Below are 21,439 nucleotides of genomic sequence, written 5' to 3'. Positions count from 1 at the left end.
ATATGCCTGTCTTCATGATCCTGTTGGTGAAGAAGTAGGGCGTTGAACTCCATTTCATTTATAAAACTTACCTCCCTTTATTTCTAACACACCAACTCCTATCCTATCACCAGCATTACATCATTTACACGGTAATTTCAGCAGGTGGTTGAATACAGGTTCATGAAGTTACAACACTAAACTCAGATCTAGGATTGAACTAGTCAAATCCTAGCATGGACCGGGGAGAACCACCATATTTTTCCTCCCACTTGTTAAAGGTAGTACATCCAGAACTGACAGAAGAATTGGTCTGAACGGTCTTCATAATATGCATGACAGTCTCAGTTAGCAATTTTATATAGGCAGACATTCTGGAAGGGTTAGGATTCATGATAAAATTGTTAGTTAAGAATTCAATATGTTTAATTCTTCATCTTTTTTTCAGAACTGAGTTAGTATTTTATGTTATTGAACGACCAGCATCAGGTCCAGCCAAGAGAGTATCAGCATCAGATTTGTTTAATTTTTTAAATCAAGCCAATATAAAGAGTCAATTGGTATCTCAGTTAACTGTTGATACTATTTTACCTAAAATGGAATTATCACTTGATCAACTTAAAGAATATCTAAATACACCACCAGCAGGTAAGCATTGCAAGGTAAAACTGAGGTTTTATTTTATTTTATTATCCTGTGCTGAGAGAGAGAGAGAGAAATGGGTTTTAACATCCACTTGACACAAACTAGGTCATTTCGGGACTAACACATGGTTCAATTTTTTTTCAACAATTCGCTTGCAGGTAGGGGTCTTTAGCAGTGGGAGGAAACCGGAGGACCCAGAGAAAACCCACAAGGTTGGACAGGCGACCCTACTCCTTGTCACGTACAACCGGGGAATCGATACCCCACCAGTTGACTCAATGACAGGCTTTACGATACAGCACGCACGCGCAATCCATTCTGCCATCCAACCTATTGTAGCTTCTTAGATTTAATATTGATATGGTTTTTGGTATACAAGGAGCGGGATGTTGCTAACTAATCTTCTTTTTGTTTGTAGGTATAGATCCATTACTATGGCAACAAGCTAAGTTAGATAATCCTAATCCTGAAGAGTATGTTCCAGTTCCAATGATTGGTTTTAAAGAAGTTCAGCAACGCCTCAAATTTCAGGAACAACAAACAGGTTTACATCAACAGAGAATAGATGTAAGTTACAAAAAATTAATATAAATGATCAGGAATCAAAATTTCAAAAGACAGCCTTTTTTTAATTGGCAAAATGAACATTTTTACCAACTTTATTCCCTTGAAGCATTTATTTTGCAAACTGTCAATGTTTAAAAAGTTTTACATTATACAAAACTTGCCATGTAATATAGTTATGTGTGAGCACTTATAACATTTCTGTATTTACTGTAAACAGAGATTGTTCTTTGTGTGTTTAACCAGAGATTGTTCTGTGCTGTGAAATCAGAAATTATTCTTTGTGTGTGGAATCAGAGATTGCCAGAAAGTATGTAAGACTTGTTTTTGTTAATTTCAAATTAGATCCACTGTGTGAGTAATTTATTATACATGTTTGATTGTAGGAAATGGGAGAAGATTTAAGTGAACTTCAGAATAAACACAGCAACATGTTGGCAAAGCTAGAGGAATATAAACGTAAACATTTAGAACTAGGTCATAGATTATTACAGGTAAATAGTATGTTATATTTAGAACTAGGTCATAGATTATTACAGGTAAATAGTATATTAGATAATTACAGGTAAATAGTGTGTTATATTTAGAACTAGGTCATAGATTATTACAGGTAAATAATATGTTATACATTTAGAACTAGGTCATAAATTATTACAGGTACTGAACATGTTTTACAGAATTTTCTTTTCAAACACATTTTGACATTTTAATTGTTCAGATCATTGATATTCTTTCTGTTTCAGGTTGTTGTAAAACAGGAAGTTTATCGTAAAATGGGTTTTGCTATTCAAGCTGAGGAAGAACATACTAAAGTACAACTAGAAGCTATACAAACAGAACTCAATCATCCAACACAGTTTAAGGTAAAGTTTGGTATTGACTAAAGTGATCTAACACATACACTTTAGAACACAAGGTCTGTCATTGAGTCGAGGAGTCTAATGCATGCGCTTTTGATGATTATGTCTGCCATTGGTCTAACGTGGGCTTTATAATATGAAGTCGGTCATTGAGTTAAATGGCGTGGTTTCTATGCCAAGTTTGTATGTGACAAGTACTGTCCATGTTTCCAACATTGTGTTTTTTCCCACCCCTTAAGCAAATTATCGAAATAAAATTGTAGCATATTTTAATCCAAAATTGAGTGGACATTAAAACACATTTCTCTTTAACTCTCCCCCACCCCCAACCAGAGGGAAATTAATTTTAGTATTGTCTTAGAGCAACTAACACAATGTATGACCATGTCCAGCTGAATGAGACAACCAAATAATCTTAAGCCTAGCACACAACTGGTCATAGGGTTTGGTAGCTCGCAGACAAGCCTAAAGAAACCAGGTGAAAATTTTTGTATGTGCAGGACCAAAAGTCTCTATGACCAGGCTGTGATTTTTTACTAAAATTTCCATAGACTGCTCGTAGTAGCACATACGATGGGTTGCCAGCTAGGCTTTAGACCCATCTTCCACATCTTGTCATTGGCCTACTTTCTTGATGGAGTATATTATATTATTTACTTGTTACAGGGTCGACTAAATGAACTAATGTCACAGATACGAATGCAGAATCATCTATTTAGTAATCGACCTGATGTTAATTATCATATGGATATAGAATTACAACATGAAATGAAACAGGTAAATTAATATCTAAAATAACTTGTAGTTGTTGTCAACTTACTCATTGAGAGATTTGGATGAGATTAACAGTTAAAAGCCCACGTCATTTCATTTCATTTACTCATTGAGAGATTTGAATCTACAAGTTTTGGATGAGATTAAGTTAAAAGATTAAGTTAAAAGCCCTTGTCATTTCATTTCATTTACTCATTGAGAGATTTTGATGAGATTAACAGTTAAAAGCCCACGTCATTTCATTTCATTTACTCATTGAGAGATTTGAATCTACAAGCTTTGGATGAGATTAAGTTAAAAGATTAAGTTAAAAGCCCTTGTCATTTCATTTCATTTACTCATTGAGAGATTTGAATCTACAAGTTTTGGATGAGATTAAGTTAAAAGATTAAGTTAAAAGCCCTTGTCATTTCATTTCATTTACTCATTGAGAGATTTGAATCTACAAGATTTGGATGAGATTAACAGTTAATGTATATATATATTTGGATGAGATTAACAGTTAATGTATATATATATTTGGATGAGATTAACAGTTAATGTATATATATTTGCTCTATTTTAGTTATTAAAACAACAACAAGAAGGTTTAGAACATCTGATACAGATTATAAAAGAAGATTCACAAGATATACAACTTATAGAACATAGTTTACTAGATAAACCAACACAATGATTTTACTTTATTAATACAAGTGATAATGACACTCGGCTCCCCACTCATATTTTCATTCATGGACTATATTGGTGCTATAACAAATCATGTCTTCATTACTTAGCTAGGATGGAGCAGAAAAGTAGGATGTTAAACCCCATTTCATTTGCTATAACAAATTATCTGTTATAGACACAAGTATTTCTATAATGTTGGGGGCAAGGATATCCATTATCTTGGCCTTAATGGTTAGTGTAAAGTGTATTCTTGCTCATCTGCCTTCTAGAAACATTTCTATATTACGAGCGGTAGGGCTTGTCGCACTATATTTTACATAAATCTTTGATAAACCCCAACATGGGAAGTCTTAACAAAATGTGATGGGCAATTGGATAACGTGTCCCCAGCCCTAATCCTGGAATTTTGTTGTATCAATGGGGTGTTGGATGGTCGAATGTTTAACGCGTGCACATTGCATCATAAGGTCTGTCATTGAGTCAAGTGGAGTGGTTTCGATTCCCCACTTATACATGACAAGGAGTAGGGTCACCTCTCAAACTGCTTGGATTTATTTCGGGTCCTCCGGTTTCCTCCCACGTGCAAGCGAATTAATGAAATAAAATAGAACCATATGTTAGTACCAAACAGACCTAGTTTGTGTTGAGTGGATGTTAAACCCCATTTCTCTCTCTCTTATTGTTTCATGGTCTAGAAGGCGATTGAAGTCACAAAGGCTTTTAACACCAATCACATATGTTTGGGTCATATTTGCCACATTTGACTGGAAATTAAATTAATTTCCTGGAGATGTCCTTGGCTATAAATATGCTTACAATAAAAATAGGTGTTTTAAAGATTTTAACCTGAAAACAAACAATACATTTAAATGTAACTTTTTACATGTAAAAGCACAAATTGATTTATATGTTGAGATGATGCTAATAATTGTTGTATACTTTGAATAAAATATCTTGTTGATTTAAGATTAAAAAAATATGTTGGTAAATTAAATGGTTGGCAACATTTTGAAGCACAAGCCCAGTACCATAAACCATAGTAAAACCATTGTTATATTGTAATGAAATCCTAGATTACTAAAAATACCCTTATTGGATAAGACTCCATGGTAGTTGAGTAGTAGGTATCTATAATGGATGAAAATTGGTTGAAGAGTATATATGAATGTATATAAACAGATTTAGGTTCGGTTAAACATGTGAGCTCTCCAAATTGAATGCCAGAGGTTAGTCCAGTCTACACATTTAGCTTTTTGTTTGTGGGTCAGCCATTTTTAACTACTTCCATATTGATTTGTGGGATTTGCAAATGGTGCTTGAGACCCCATATGTCGAGAACTGATTTTAAATTGTTCATTGTGTATTAAATATTGTGGCATGAGAACATATTTTCACGGGAAAATAACATCGTCAATATTGATTGAAATAAGACTCATATTGATGTTTAGGGTTTTATTAATTTTGAATGTTGGGGATAATATTGCACTATAACCCGGGTATCATTTAATCTTGTGTATTTAGCACTAATTTCTTTCACATTAATTCAATATCAAATCTTTGTTTAAAAATTCATAAAAATGGTTTAAAATCAACAAGAATTATCTAATTTGTCTTTGTTTCCAGTGCTCAGACCGACAATAAAGCACCCCCCAATGTTATATTGTGCTGTATATATTTGTTATGTAAATAAATTTCTATATTTACAATTTAGAATTGTTTTCTTACAAGCCATTATTTTAGATATATACATTGATCTCATTCAATAGCACAAAGTATTAACTTGTTCAGCATTTAATAAAAATATAAAAATTCCCGATCAACAATATCATTTGAAAATGGGTCCTTTCACTGGAAACGTTATGAAGAATAAACTACAGGTACTTACTGTTTCTACTTAAAATCTCTGTTTGTACTACTATTGAGCGGGATGTTTTATAGTTTTATTTATGTCTACTCTCTGGGGCCACCGGCCTGTCCAGTCTCTGCTACTCTTTTAAGGGAGTGTTGCCGTTCTCCCTTCATTTGTGAATAATTGGGTTTATTTCTAGTTTGAACGGCATCTGCTACAATATCTGATCATATTTTGTGCAATGATTATAGTTGAATAATACAATGGTTTTCATCTATTTAATTAATATTTTTCTTATCAATTATAACTCTATCCGAAATTATAACAGATTATTGCCCTTATTGTTAGGTTTTTTTTAACATTCTAACTTAATCACACCATTCGGAACACAACGGCTGTCAAGAGCGGTCTCATCATTTATAGGACTTCTTTCTTGCATTAAGTGCAAGCTTTTTGGCTGTTTGAAGGACTTGTGCTTTTGTAACACTGAATATCGATAATGTTCATCCTTTGATGACCCCAATGCTTCACACCAAATTTGAAGAATATCCATTAAAAAGTGTATTACCTTACCAAGGTTTTCGGAAAAGGAGTGTAACTCTGGAATGAAAGGTCACAGAGTGCTGAAAATCTGTACCCTCTATTGTGTTAACAAGCCAACTGTTGATGGACCAATCTTTATGGACTGCTAGAACAAATTAGCTGCTGTGGGCATATGATTGGTTGCAAGACAACCTATATTTTGTGCAGCTATTTCTGGTGAAAAATGGTACAAAACTAGAACTCCTGGTAGAAAAAAAAACCCAATGGAAATAAGAAGACATGATTTATTAACTTTATATGAAAGCATTAAATACAGATAAATAAATATAGATGGTTCTTGATCCTACCTCAGTTAATTATAATAAGCAAATGTTTAATGTAACATACATGGAGTTATAGTAACTGAAAAGCCTGATTACATTTATTGTATCCAAAATCATCTGGCTGCCTTGATATAAATATTAAGGGCAAGGTAAAAGGACACAATCTAGTTAAAATATATTACTCGAAAATACAAATTTAAATCGTCCATGTAAGCAAAAATTTAAATTTCATCACCGTCTTGCCCAATCCCAATTAACAGATGAAAGTTGATGAGAGCTTTTATCTCTCATTTGATACCCTGATTAATACAGCACAGTAGTCAAGCCTTAGATTTTTAATTAGTCTTAAATGTATACATGGCCAAATCTGGAAAAATGTTAATAGCATAGACACAGTAAAGTTTTGAAAATATTCCATTTACTGTATGGCAAAAAGCAATCTGAATTTGATAATTTTATGTCTTTGACATCAATCTACAAATTAAATTGATCTGTTATGATAAAAGTAATTAAATGTGACTTCTCCAAATTATTTAATTTCAGCTACATTAATGATACAATAAGTAGTGCATCAGATCTAAACCCAATATAGAGGTAATAATACAAAAACTATATATACAATAAGATTTGATGTTTGGAACATGGTGTACATTTAATAACCTCCATGGTTTGGACCCATTTCTATAATATATAAAAAGAAGCAGTTTTTTTTTAGACAAAGCTAGCACAATTATTTAATTAGAAAATAGTTTTACATTATTAAATGGGATAAAAGCATAAACAATATTTTACAGTAAATATATATATATATATAAAAAGTCAAGAATTACAATGATATCTACGAAGTCCTCTCATTAAAGCCGCAGAAAGTCATTTGTGGGATTTTGAATCCCTTGTAAACTTATTGTGAGGCTTGAAACTCTAAAAGGAATATTAGACCAAAGATGGCTCAATACCACTCCGTATTTATCAAGATATGATGAATTGAAAATTTTATAACATCTTTTGATGGGTCTCTTTTTTTTTACTTTTAAAATCCAATTGAATCTATGCTGGAAGATAGCCTACTGTTGATTTTCTTTTCTTAATTAAATGTTAAATTATTTGAGTGCATTTTGCTGTGAATTAAGCCATAAAAAAATTAGATATTGTCTTAAAATGCAAATGACAATAGGCGGCTTTAAGGTCAGATTATAAAACTACAAAAAAATTAATTAGAAAATTTAAAATGAATCTCAATCAAATTGATTTTGTGTGAAATTGTGAGGTACTTGATAAATATGATGGTAATTGGATGTTATTAACTAGTATTAATTTTATGATACATTTTAGTTGCAACTACAGAAGTTCTGAATAAAAGAGGCATTATGTGAGAACTAAATTTGCCTATAATGCCGAGCTTCAACGATCAGCAATTAATGGCAATTATCCATTTTTGAACTATAATGTTGCTGTAATTCAATGTTCTACAGCATACAAAGTAATAGCATAGAAACATCATAACAAAAACATTAATATAAAAACATGTATAATATTATATATACAAACAATCTTCAAAATCAATCATTTAACTTATTTTCCAATATTCGGCTAATTTATAAGTGGTTTATCCTGCTGTGACGAAATCTCTGTTAACTTAAACCGAACTTGGTTTTCCATTGGTCTATTATACATAAAATTCTAGCATTAACCCTAATATAAGAGTGGCTATGAAGACCTGGTTATCCCGGGTGTCAGTGACTAGTTTCATTTGTACTGAACTCTTCAGACTGATTGGACTTAGGTTCGTTTGTTCGTTCGTTTCTGGAGTTTTACGTCCACTTCCAGGTGCCATGTTGAATTGCACAGTATTTAACATTTAAAAAACCTAACTACTTTATGGAATCAACAGCAAATCTACACTTGGGCACTCCAACCAGTTAAAATACAGATGGGACCTCATTTGAAAAATTATGTGATAGTATTTCTGAAATTTCTTTTGTTTAAAGGTTTTGAGGGGCACATTGCGTAATATTGGCTAACAGCCTCATGCAGTATATGTCTCACTCTCAAACATAAACCACACATAAGGGTTATATTTTCAGTCAGGGCCAAGCTCACAACATAATATTAGGAGCCGAAATAATGACAAGACAAGACGAAAATAGAAGGCTATAAACATTATTAATAATACACAATAAAAACACAGAATCCTAGTATATATTGAACACGTCTATAGTGATACAGACTGTGATTTCAATATCTCTAAGATTTTTTATCTGGTATATTCTGCCATGGTAAACTATTACCACTAAATAAATTCAAAACATACATTGCTATACAAAAACTATTCAAACCTACATATAGAGAAAATGATATTGGTCCTATATATAATACTTACTAAATGTGAATAATGAGAAAACTTGAAAACAGTGAAAATCAAATACATGTTAGTACATGTAATAATGAGAATTGCACTAATTGAGCTCAAATTAATTTAGGTGTACATAAAAGGTGATGTGATGGTGTTTCCATACAAACTTTGGGTTATGGAATGGATGTATATAATATTTGGTATATTTATCAATGACATACACATGTAGGCCTACTGTCAGCTTGCACCATCCAGATGAAAAACCACTTGGCCATTTCTCTAGAGTTTTTAGGAATTTTGAATTCTCAGCAAACTTGAAAGTAGAATTTCTAAAAGGATTGTCAGTCCAAATCAGTCCCCAAATTGTTCAGTTTCGTTCAGTATTTCCAAAGGCATGATGAATTGAAATTTCCCCAACCTTCGTTATTGTCTGCAGACAATATAAACAATCCAGCACCACCTATAAGTGTTGAGTAAAATCTTTTCATGGGCCTTTTTTTAAAAATCCGATTAAAATCCAAGCCCAAAGATTATCTACTCCTGATATTTTGGTCTTATTTTCTTAATATAATGTTAAATAATGGATTAAACTGAAAGATTAATTATTGTCAGAAAAATGCAAATAACAAACAGTGACTTCACATCAAGATTTTTCTAGTGAATGAAATTGAGCTGACATTAATAACATGAACCTGTACATACATGAGCTAAATTACAGAATGTTAAGTCCAAATCTGAATCATCATATTTACATTCAAGATTTGTACAGTGTTAATATTAGATCAAAAATAACATTGGAAGATGATAAAATTCCATTACATCAGAGGATTAGACCAAAAATAGCATTGGAAGAGGTTAAATTTCCATTACATCAACATAGACTGATTGATTTTCTTCTAATTAATAAATATCTACATGCAATATAGTACAAAAAATAACAATAAATATTTCTTTATACTGACAACATAAGATGGTTTTAATGAATATAAAATAATTTGTAGGAAATTTTTTCTTAAATATGGGAAATAAAAAATACAATTGATACAATGGATAGTTAATCCTGATGGTTTACAATTAGTGATAATACAAGGACTACTTGTCCATAACCTGCCAAATCTACTGATGGATCAATCGAATATCGATGTTTTACTTGATATCGGCACTATCAAACACTGAGATTTTATTAAGAGGTCAAGCATGACAATTCCCTTGAGTGGCTGTATAGGTAAAATATATCAGAATATACATTAAGGTAAATAATTAAAGTAAATAATTAAAGATAAGAGTGTAAAAAGAATGTTATTTGAGTTGAATAGCAGTATCATTTTCATCTGGTGTTTGGTGTAATGATGAGTGATAGTGTCTATATAGTTGTAGCTAATGACTGATGTATGGGTGGAGGAAAACAGCGGACATGTTCTACAGGCATACTCTCGGCATCTGTTGTCTTCATATACTTATTCAAAACAGAAAATATCTGATTGTTCAAAATCTGAAATTTACGTATTCTGTCCACCATTTTCTTTAGTTGCTATAAAAACATCGAAAAAAATATATATATATATCAATTAAAATATAATTTTGTTTGAAGATGAAACTATTTAAGTATTAATTTCATACAATTCAATCTGGCTAAAACTGTTCCATATATTAAGTACTAAGTTTCAGTTTTCTGATGAGGCAATACAAGGTGGAGTTTAATGTCCACTTGAAACAAACTAGGTCATTTCGAAACTAACATATGGTTAACATGAGGTTGGACAGACGACCCTTCTCGTCATGTACAAGCTTAGGATTGAAACCATACCACTTGACTCATTGACAGACCTTATGATTTAAAGCGGATGGGTTGGACCACTCGAACACTAAACCTATAAGGGAATTTTGCCCATACCATACTTTCCGACTATACCTCATTGAATTCCAACTGTCAAGTTTTTTTTACATGCAAGCCACCAAGTAAATGAGTGGACCAGTTTTCCATCTCATCCGAACAGCTAGATTACTTTTTTTACAAACGCACTGCCAAAGTTGTACACAGGACCTCTGATTTTTGTCATATTTGAACAACTGGACTAGAAAATCACAGACCACATCGGCACCAAATTCAGGACATCCTAATTAGTGAGTCAGCACGTCACATGACCACTGAACTACCATGGCTAAGAGAAAGCGTTGGAGCATTCAGTACTAAACATATATATGTCCAGGAATGATAACTGGTTATAATTGGGGATTGTTCCTAAATAAACAACTTACAATTCCTTTAACATTTTCATCTTTCATATCAACTCTATTGACTTTTAATATATGATAACAGAAATCTAGAGCTTCAAATCTTCTCTGTTGTCCTAGTAACATAATAATAGAACAACCAGCCCAGTTTAAACCTTCACCAAATAATTCTCTGTAAAATACAAAATATATATGTGTAAATAAAACATAAAATAACCACAATTGTTATTTAGAAAATTTTAAAGCGATTAGACATTTTTGACTTGCTAAAATAGAAAAGTGTTGATTTAATTCAATTTGATGTGTGTCAAAAAGTCTATGTTCATGGATAGAGTCAATTTTGAGATATAACAGATATTGTGTTCTACTATTGAACACAAACACCAACAATAACTCCCACTTGATATTTTGAAACAAAAATTAAATCATATAGAGCTTGCCCCATAAAAAATAAAAATAATCAATTTTCTAGACTTTATTTGGAACTAAATCATAGAGGTTTCAACAGCTCGTTTAGCTTCAGGAAATTTAAATTTTTCATTGATGGAAATATCACAAATAATCAGTACTTACTCAATAGTGAACTCGTTTTCACCAATAGGCATACAGAATACAAACTGTACAGCACTCCACAGTCTATGAAATTCTGTTGACTTGTCAATGTTTATGACACCATTAGCAGGTGGTTCACCATGCCATAGAGAATCTTGTAGAAATGATTTCATCCTAGTCAATACTATCTCAAACATAGACAGACCACAACATAGTCTTTCTCTTGTTAATAAATCACCTTCTGCTGCAATATCAGCTTGCTATAAATATAAAATATAAACAAGGTATAATAATAAAAAATATAAACAAGGTTTAATACTATAAAATATAATCAATTTTTAATAATATAAAATATAAACAATGTTTAATAATAATATAAAATATAAACAAGCTTTGATAATATAAAATATAAACAATGTTTAATAATATAAAATATAAACAATGTTTAATAATATAAAATATAAACAAGGTTTAATAATATAAAATATAAACAAGGTTTATACATTGCTGGATTTAGACGAAGAGTGGCTCTAGTCTATTCCACTTATGAGGCCTCTCCCATAAATGGGGATCACGTGGCTAAGTGGGTAAGATGCTAGCTCGCTAGCCTGGAGGTCGGGTGTTCGATCCCTGCATTGGCCGAGAAAGTTCATCCAGATTTTCCGGCGTGGTTCCCCCTTGTCAGTGATGCAGGACGGAGGGGCTGACAAGGAAAGCTGTCTAGTCGTTCGGATGGGACGAAAAACCGAGGTCCCGTGTACACATTGGCGTGCACGTAAAAGATCCCTTGGCAGTTGGAATTCGATATAAGAGTAGGCCGTAGTGCCGCTGTCCGGGCAAAATTTCCCTCATAGCACACTGTATGGCGTATGCCCGTCTTCATTAGCCCAGGTTAGGAGCAGAACAGTAGGACGTTAAACCCCATTTCATTTCATTTCATTTCATTTCTCCCATAAATTTGAAATTAGTTTGGCCTTATCCATAAATTATCTACATAAATAGAAAATTTAAACCGATTCAAAGTAACAATCAAAGGAGCTAATTCCAAGATTGTACATAATATTTGAAATTAAAAGCATGAATTAGAATTCAATATTGGTTCATTTCAATGTGAAGTAATTAGTAATGGCTGATTCACGAATGACAAAATAATAATAAAAAAAAAACGTGTAGAATGGACTAAGCGGGTGTAAACAACAGTCGTTCAATTTGGACTGATTCACCGAACATAATTGATTATAAATAACAATATTCTTTTTAAAATTGAATATGAATCACTTTAAATACATTTATATACTATTCAAAAAAAGTAGGGGATATTTGATTTTTAAGTGTTATTAAAGTCACCTAATGAAACTGACGAAGAAACAAATGACAAAATGAAATGAAGTTCACATTCATCGATTTATTCCAAATGATCGTTAGACTAAGTAAGGCACAGACTGACCATTATAAGGGTAAAATGATACCCGGGGTCAAACAGCAAAGTTACCACAGCATCACAACCAAGTCAGTAACGGGTAAATCCTCCTCTGTTTGCCAAACAAGCATTGATCCGACGTGGCATACTCCTAATGAGACGTCTAAGGTCATTTTGGTCCAGATTGTCCCATTCCTGTTGCAACGCAGCAGCAAGTTCTTGGACATTGGCAGGACGTTGTTGACGTTGACGTAACCTCTGTCCAAGCATGTCCCAGACATGCTCGATGGGGGAGAGGTCGGGACTCAGTGCTGGCCAAGGTAATGTGGTGATGTTCTGTTGTTGGAGGTAACCTGTAACGATCCTGGCCCTGTGACATCTTGCGTTGTCATCCTGGAAGATGAAACGGCGGCCATGACGTCGTGCGAACGGCACAACATGGACTGCCAAGATGTTGTCCCGGTAGTACTGGCCTGTAACACGCCCTGCAACAACATGTAAAGCCGTTCTTCCAGCAACAGTGATGCCTCCCCACACCATAACAGAACCACCCCCAAATCGATCATGTCTGATGACGTTAACGTCTTGGAAGCGCTCGTTTCGACGACGCCACACCCTCCTACGTCTGTCCAAAAAATCAACAGTGAACCTTGACTCATCTGAAAACATCACATTGCTCCAGCGTCGATTATCCCAGTGTTGACGATCCCTACACCAACGACGTCTTGCCTGAATGTGATGATCTCTCGAACAAGGGATCACGCGAGGACGTCGGGCGCGAAGGTGACCCCTATGCAGTCGATTCCGAATCGTCTGGCCACTCACTCTCACACCAGTGTCTGTTTGAAGACGAGCGCTGATCTGATTTGCTGTGATGACACGATTTCTCAAGGCCAAGGTACGGATAAATCGATCCTGGGCTTGAGTTGTCGCCCTTGGTCGACCTGAGCGTGGTCTGTCCTGTACAGATTGTGTATCACGGTATCTGGACCATAGCCTGCTTATGACAGACTGAGAAACATTCATCGTCCGCGCCACAACCGCCTGTGTTGTGCCGATCTGTAGCATGCCAAGGGCACGTAACCTTTCATTTTGGGTAAGCCGACGCATATCAAAATTTGTTTTCTGGTCACTAAAACAATTAAACTGATGTTTCCACCCTGGAATTCAATGCCACAATGACTGTAACATTCAAAGTCAGAGTCGTGCAAATCTTGGGTTGGACCCCCATGATGATCCCAAGCATCACCTGCATTCCATGCGGTAGCTATTGGTGCGTTTGGGCGTCACATGTAACTGGAAATGTTTCTTCTGTTAGGTTCTAGAGTGACTTTTTTCGTAGTCATTTGCATATTTTAGTATTATGCCCCCAAAATCAAATATCCCCTACTTTTTTTGAATAGTATATTAATATGAGCTTTCAGACCAATTTCCGTCTATTTTAAGGTTCCAAAGAATAGAGCCATACACCCTTAAAAACAATTCCTGTTCAAGATTCTGTTTGTCCAAAAATCCCAGTTTTACTTACTGTTTGGTTGCCCAGTTTCTTTATAACGGAAACAACTTGTAAAGCAGCATATTTCTTCTCTAACTGTTTCATAAATGACTTTAATTCAGATTCTTTATCTTTACGATTATCTCCCTCTGTAAGTAAATGAATAAAAAGTTTTAAAAATAATAAATAAGTTTTATAAATATATTACCAACTTGACGAAATTCTAGTAGAAATGAATTATGAATTATACATACAATAGTTTGGGACAATTAAAGCCTGAATTCAAGAGATCAACTCATCATAAGGTAGGCCATTTCAGGACCTAAAGATGGTACAGTTTCATTTTTCAATAATTTGCTTGTGCATGGGATTACCATAGCAGTGTATAGTAACCAAAGGCCTTAACGACAAAACCCATAAGTTTGGCAGGCTACCCTACTCCTTCGACTCCTTGTCACGTACAAGCTTGGTTTGAAACGATGACACTTTCGATCTAAGCCCCTTCCCCTACCGAATTAAAGAGCTATTATCACATTTATCAAGCAATTACACAATATAAAGACTTGATAAAGACTTGATAAAGACTTGATAAAGACTGGTCATCATTTTGCTCAGTAATAAACAGTAATTGTATTCCATAGAATTGAAACCTGTCACCTGTTACATCTGAACTGGTACTACAGTCTTTTAACCATTGAAGTTTTTTTCTCTCAGATCATATTCTTTTAAAAGATCATAAATTTTGTTCATATAAATAGTATTTAATGTTGTAATATATACCAACCTTTTATAGGAATGTGAGGTTTAGGGATAATATTTTGAAAAGGTGCAGCATGCTTTAAATCACAAACTTCAGCTTGAGTCTGAAATAAACAAATACATGTAATAGAATATCAAAACAGAGATTGGGTTGAAGGATAATTGAACACAACTCGAGATTTCTGAATTAACATATGGTAAGTCATTATTTCATTATGGTCAGGGTTTTGTATTTGATGAATGTAATAATGATGACATTTTGTATAATAGACGCTTAGATCTCAATATTAAGGGCACCTGCAGATTTCGTCAATGCCTTGAGATGTAAACAGGGCTAGGGCTAACCCTAACCCTAGAATTAACCCACAATCCTCGGCAATCTTGTGACCTTGACAAAATCTGCAGGTGACCTTAATATTTTTTCAGGATGCGGAACCACGAGACCAACATGATGGGTAAACTTGAAATAAATAACTAGGTGATACAGGGAAAGGGGTGTTTATTCATGTACCTTTAACGGCCAGCATGAAGATTTCAATTAACAACCATAAAGAAATTAGTACTAAATCTATTCACTTGATTTGATACTTATTTCATTGTTTAATACTTGGAATAAATGTGTGTAATGTGCAGGTCCATGTGTTTGTCTTCAGGATTTCTGGCTGTTTATGTGTGGTTTGATTTTGCTGCACTAATGTTACCTAGTGTTAATGGGTTTTAGTTTGTTTTGTGTCTGTCGAGTACTATTTACTAATGGACAGGTAATCAAACATATTCTACCGTAACTAATATAGATAGGATGTAGCTATCTTAAATTACAGATGATTTCATTATCTATAAATAGTTTTCTTATTTGTTTAAACCGTATAATTTTTCTCTGGAAATATCAATGGAATTCAATACTTTGGATATTGTGAGATAAACATATGGGGCATTATGGGAGATTAGATCAAGAGTTGACAGTTCTCGCCATAATAGTTAAAAAAAAATAGATAATGTAAACAGAATATGCTGGACCGAGATATTAGCGATTGAATTTTAGGCTAAGCCTCAATCATCATTACTAAAGTCAGTACTTAAGAAAACAATGACTCGATCATCCATTTTTACGTGTAATTATTTTTCATAAAATGTATTCCAAAACACTAAATATCACAGGCTAGCGATGGCATCGAGAGTTATCATCATCTGGACAAGTTAATTAATGTCTAATTAATAATTTAGATAACATTTCAGGCCTAAAGAAAGACCTGCAATAGGCAGATTTAGCTCTTGTATAATGTATGTTTAGTTTTTATGTCTATTGTTATGTGTGCAATGCGAGTTACAAGAATTTTGCCCAGACAGTGGCATGTCTACGTACTTTCCTTCCATTTCTAATCAACTTTTATATGCAAGCCAATATGTAAATTGGTGGAACTCTTAGAGTAGATGTCATCATTATGTTTTATTAGAACATAGAAACAGATAGGTTTTAAAAAAATGAATAAAATTCAAGAGAAAATCCTCCATCTTTGATATATAAAAAAAATCCCCAGATTTCTAACAACTTGACAACATATCCTTAGTTACAAATGATTTTATCAGTTTCCATTTATTTTTGATTGAATAATGGCTATAGAGATTAAATAATCGATAATAGAATTAGCTAACTATTGACACAGCATACAGTATTACTGACCTAATCATTCATTATACTGCAATGTGCGAACAAGATTGTATTCACAGATCAATGTGCCAACAAGATTGTATTATCAGATCGACTACCAGAGAATTTATATACAGTCCACCATTAAAACACAATGCTTATCTTTAAGTAGCAACAAACGTTCCCATTAAACTTAAAGGCGGTAAACCTCTTATATTAAAGTAGCTATGTCTCTAACTCAATATCGTCCACAGTCTTCGACATTAAAAACACAAGTTATTTATCAATTTAAATCAACATTGATGATGTGATCTTAACAGGAAAAGATGGACTTCTGATATCCAATATTTAAGACAAAATAAACATTTTACCATTGGTACATGAATAGTGTACTATAATGCGTTTCATAATGCGTGATGCCATATTCTAATCTGGAGAGCATGCGCAATAAATACTACCGGTGTAGAGTGAATAACCAGACGCTAGAGTCGTAGAGATTGTCATTCGACTGAGAAATAATTGATTTGAAAGAGTAAAAATGGAAACGATTGAATTCAAAAAAAGTTTATATATTTATATATTACATTACTTTATGCGCTACGACCCATTTGTCTCAAATTTTAGGTCCCAAATATTAACGATTTAGCTCCTTTAAGTACAAAACCCATGAGGTTGGGCAATTGATCCTACTCTTTGTCATGTACAAGCTTGGGATTGAAACCACTTCATTTGACTCAGTGACAGACCTTATGACCCAAAGCACACATGTGAGACTTCCCCCTACCCTCCCCCACCCTCCCCACATGTACAAAAAAAAAAAAAAGACAAATTATTTTTTGGGTTGATCTGATATCTAATGGGTCAAGCTCTTTGCAATTAAATTTTTGTTTGGAAACATCAAGCAGAAGTTGGTTTGTTTACAAAGTTTAATTTAACTTAAATTTAACGTTTAATGTCCACTCACACAATCTAGGTCATTTCGGGACTAACATGGTACAATTTTATTTCAATAATTTGCTTGCATGTACAAGTGTTTAGCAGTGGGAGGAAACCAGAAGACCCTGAGAAAACCCATGAGGTTGGGCAGGCAACCATACTCCTTGCCACGTAGAAGCAGGAAATCGAAACCAAGCATGTGTTAACCATTCAGCCCCATCCCCACACCCCTCCTGATTTGATTGAGGTAAGAAACTTAATTTTGATGAAGAAACTGAACTAAGTGAACTGTTGTATCTTGAAAGAGTTGTTTTTTGGTTTACTATTCTTGGTCAAACAAATTGCTTTTCTCTGCTTAGCCTAAGCAGAAAATGCTCATCATTAATCTCAGTCAATGAACATCTACACCAAGTTTTATCACTCTAGACTCAATTAGAATCAAAGTTTTTGTGTTCCATAGCATCGAGAAATCAAACTGCTTATCACACTGCTTAACCTGAGCAGAACTTGATCATTATCTAACTAAGTCAAAATATTGATCTGATGAGACAATAAAACAAGTTTCATCACTCTCACTGCATTACAAATAAAAGTTACTGTCATAAAAGTTGCTGTCTTCCAGAGCATCAACATCTCTGGTTAACCTAGGTGGATAATGATATCACCAAACTCTGTCAAGAACATCTTCACCAAGTTGAACATTTTATCTCAATTAGAAACAGGGTCATCGTGTTTAAATAAAGTGTGCATCGTGTTTAAACCCATTTCAATACACCCCTGCTTTCTTCGAAAGGCAAAGGGGACAATTAAATAGTGCTAGCTATTTTAAAAATACTTTTTCATGATCTGTCTGCACATTTTTAATATAACACATCATATCTGTGACTGATTTATTAAATCTCAGATCGTCTTCATTGATCTGTCCCAATTTATCCCCAATATTGATAACTACTATATACCTAGCTAGTTTTCTGGGTGTGGTACTACAACATTCATGCATGACTTTTGGATAATTTTGTCTCCATTGACCAGCCAACAACAAGACATTCTGCATTCTTGAAACGTAAGGTAATGGTTAATCTTCCTTTCAACCAATCATAAGACACACGTCAATCAACCAGTCAACAACAACACATTCTGCATTCTTCAAAAGTAAGGTAATGGTTAATCTTTCTTTTAACCAATGATAAGACATGTGTATACCTCGGCATAGGCTACAATATGTGAATATGTTGTGATGTGAGATTACGGCAACTACCGTATGTGACATTTCCTCTTTAAACACCATAACAATTAAGAATGATAACAAAAATATTGATAATATCATGTTATTCCACAGTTTGTATTGTAAACTTGTTTCTTTCACATGCTGCAAGCAATCTATTAAGTACCAGGATGGTGTCTATTTCTCGTAGATACGATGACTATTTCTTACTGTGATTTAATAGAAATGGACTATTAATAATATCATGTTATTTCAAATTTATTCCGTTCATATGCAACAGGCAATCTATTTAGTACTATGATTGTGTCTATTTCTCGTAGATACAATGACAATTCCTTAATGTGATTTAATATAAATGGACTATTGATAATATCATATTATTTCACAGTTGTATTTCAAATTGTTCCGTTCATATACTGCAAAAAATCTATGTCTATATTGTTTAACTATTCCTTAATGCGATTCATTATAAATGGACTATGGCAGCTCGACTATAAGAAAAACTAATCTAAGAGACAAAGTGCACTCCAATTAGCTTTACGACCAAAATGGAAACTGTGGACAACATCTCCAGACATGATATTGACTTTCTTTCAACTAATGATTCACAACAGCTCATCACAAAATGGATGATGTTCTGTAAGGAGCTTCACGTTAATCAAATCAACCTGACCAGATTTGGATGGTCACAAGGTCATTATGAAAAGTTATTAAGTCATGCCAGTGAACATGATTGTTTTAATAAACATGAATTGATTCACGTCATCTACTGGATATCAATCATCACCAGTGTATGTATCATAATAAGTAATATGTTTATTATCATAATATTTCTTAAAAACAAACATCTATTGACAATCACCAATATCTTGATGTTGAGTTTAGCATTTTCCGACATTTTGATCGGCATAATATTTCTTTATATATCCATATGGAATCATATTTTGCTACGTTCGAAGTTTCAGCTGGATGTGACGGATTATTCTTTCTACTCGATGAAACGATCAAATTTTTATCTGTGTATGATTTTTGACGGACCCGTGTTGATGTTTTGTAGCCTGATGTCTAGCTTATTGAGCCTCACTCTCATTGCCCTGGATCGTTATATCGCTGTTGTGCACACGTACAGATACCATATTATTCTGAATGAGAAGAGAGCTGTCGTTGCTGTGATCATTACGTGGATTATGTCGTTTCTCGCTGGAATTCTACCGATTTTTCGTAATACGTATAAAGGCGTCTGTCAGTTGACCCATCTGATAGATTATGATTACATGTTATTTTGGAGTAGCTCTTGTTTTATCACGGCAGCTGGGATACTATACATGTACGTAAAAATTTTACTTGTGGCTTATCGTCACAACAGACGAATTAATATTCAACAAAATGCTACAAAACAGATTCGGGGCCAGGACAAAAAAAGTTTGGAAACCACTGAAAGTTCTAGAAAGTCAGTTCCAGCATCTCTTTGTACCAACATTAACCCAGCATTCAAGTCGGAAAGTAGCATAATGTCATTTACAGTGGCAGAAACTTCAAGTAAATCCAGTCAACAAGATATTGAGGATAAAAGATCGCAGAATTCCAGTCAAAGTTCTAGAAAGTCAGTTCAAGCATCTCTTAGTACCAACATTAACCCAGCATTTCTGGATGACAAACAAATGGAAATCACGTCATTTACAGTACAAGAAACTTCAACTCTACCAGAAGTTGATGACAACAGATCGCAAAAATTCAGTCAAAGTTTGACTCAAACTTCTGCTAGTGTGAATATCCACCAAGCTTTTGAAGAACAACCAAACCATGTGGAGCAGTTGCTTCAAACAGGACAGAATATAGAAACTTGCTTCAAAATTACCTTCACCAAGAAACCAACATCTTCAGGGGTAATAAAATCTAACAAAGCGCAAAAGAACCCCAAATCAATCATGAAAAGTTTCCACGCAAATCATCCATCTTTTAAAGCGATTAAAACTGCTGGAATAATACTGGGATCTTTCTATATTTGCTGGATGCCGTTTCTGATCTATTTGTTGGCATTTCGAGGACATTACAATACTGACTATGTTTATTGTTTAGCAGTAATAACTCAGTTTAACTCTCTACTGAATCCTTTAATTTATGGTTTCAGACAGACTGAAGTACGTCAAGCTGGGGCTAAATTACTTAAATTCAGGAGAAATTTCCATTAAAGGCTCTGAGCATGATATTAGCGCTATAGAATCCCTTGAATATTACAATATTGTGAAAGTTGATTCTCTAAAAATGTTTCAATTCCGTTTATTATTTACTAAAATATAAACAAGTTGAAAATTCCATCAATCTTTGCTTCTTTCCATTTACAAACCCTCTGCCATCTTTATTTGTGGTGAACCAAATTGATGGGCCTTTTTTAAAACTGACTGAATCCAAGCCGTGAAATTATCTAGAGTTGGTATTTTGATTTTGTTGTGTTAATTATTGGCTTTAAAGAATTGTGTCAGTCAGACAACTGTTAAAACGTGTAACATGTAGTGTGATTAAAATCAGTTGTGTAATTTGTAGATATATTATTATTCTATAACTACATGCAAATACAAGCAAATTTCATTGAATACAGCCATTGAA

The 21,439-nt window shown here is 33.7% G+C and overlaps 1 protein-coding gene and 1 long non-coding RNA gene across 2 annotated transcripts in view; one reads left to right on the top strand and one right to left on the bottom strand.

Annotated features, from left to right (window-relative positions):
• Positions 1–1,769: 1,769 nt before the first annotated feature.
• LOC130014087 (uncharacterized) lies at positions 1,770–2,731 on the top strand. The gene is made up of 3 exons (XR_008789060.1): positions 1,770–1,798; positions 1,932–2,051; positions 2,715–2,731. It is a non-coding gene; the product is annotated as an uncharacterized LOC130014087 (long non-coding RNA).
• Positions 2,732–6,152: 3,421 nt separating this feature from the next.
• Positions 6,153–21,439, bottom strand: part of LOC126829502 (cytoplasmic FMR1-interacting protein) — a 36,511-nt gene continuing 21,224 nt past the window's right edge. The window contains exons 25-29 of the mRNA XM_050559415.2: positions 15,049–15,127; positions 14,298–14,413; positions 11,371–11,609; positions 10,822–10,969; positions 6,153–10,093 (exon numbers count right to left, since the gene is read on the bottom strand). Of these exons, the coding sequence (XP_050415372.1) occupies positions 9,926–10,093; positions 10,822–10,969; positions 11,371–11,609; positions 14,298–14,413; positions 15,049–15,127 (750 nt within the window). The 3' untranslated portion in view covers positions 6,153–9,925. The remainder of the gene's footprint in view (positions 10,094–10,821; positions 10,970–11,370; positions 11,610–14,297; positions 14,414–15,048; positions 15,128–21,439) is intronic.

The sequence above is a fragment of the Patella vulgata genome, chromosome 8 (genome assembly GCF_932274485.2).
Source record: "Patella vulgata chromosome 8, xgPatVulg1.2, whole genome shotgun sequence".
Classification (NCBI taxonomy): domain Eukaryota; kingdom Metazoa; phylum Mollusca; class Gastropoda; family Patellidae; genus Patella; species Patella vulgata.
This window is presented reverse-complemented; position numbering and strand designations above follow the sequence as displayed.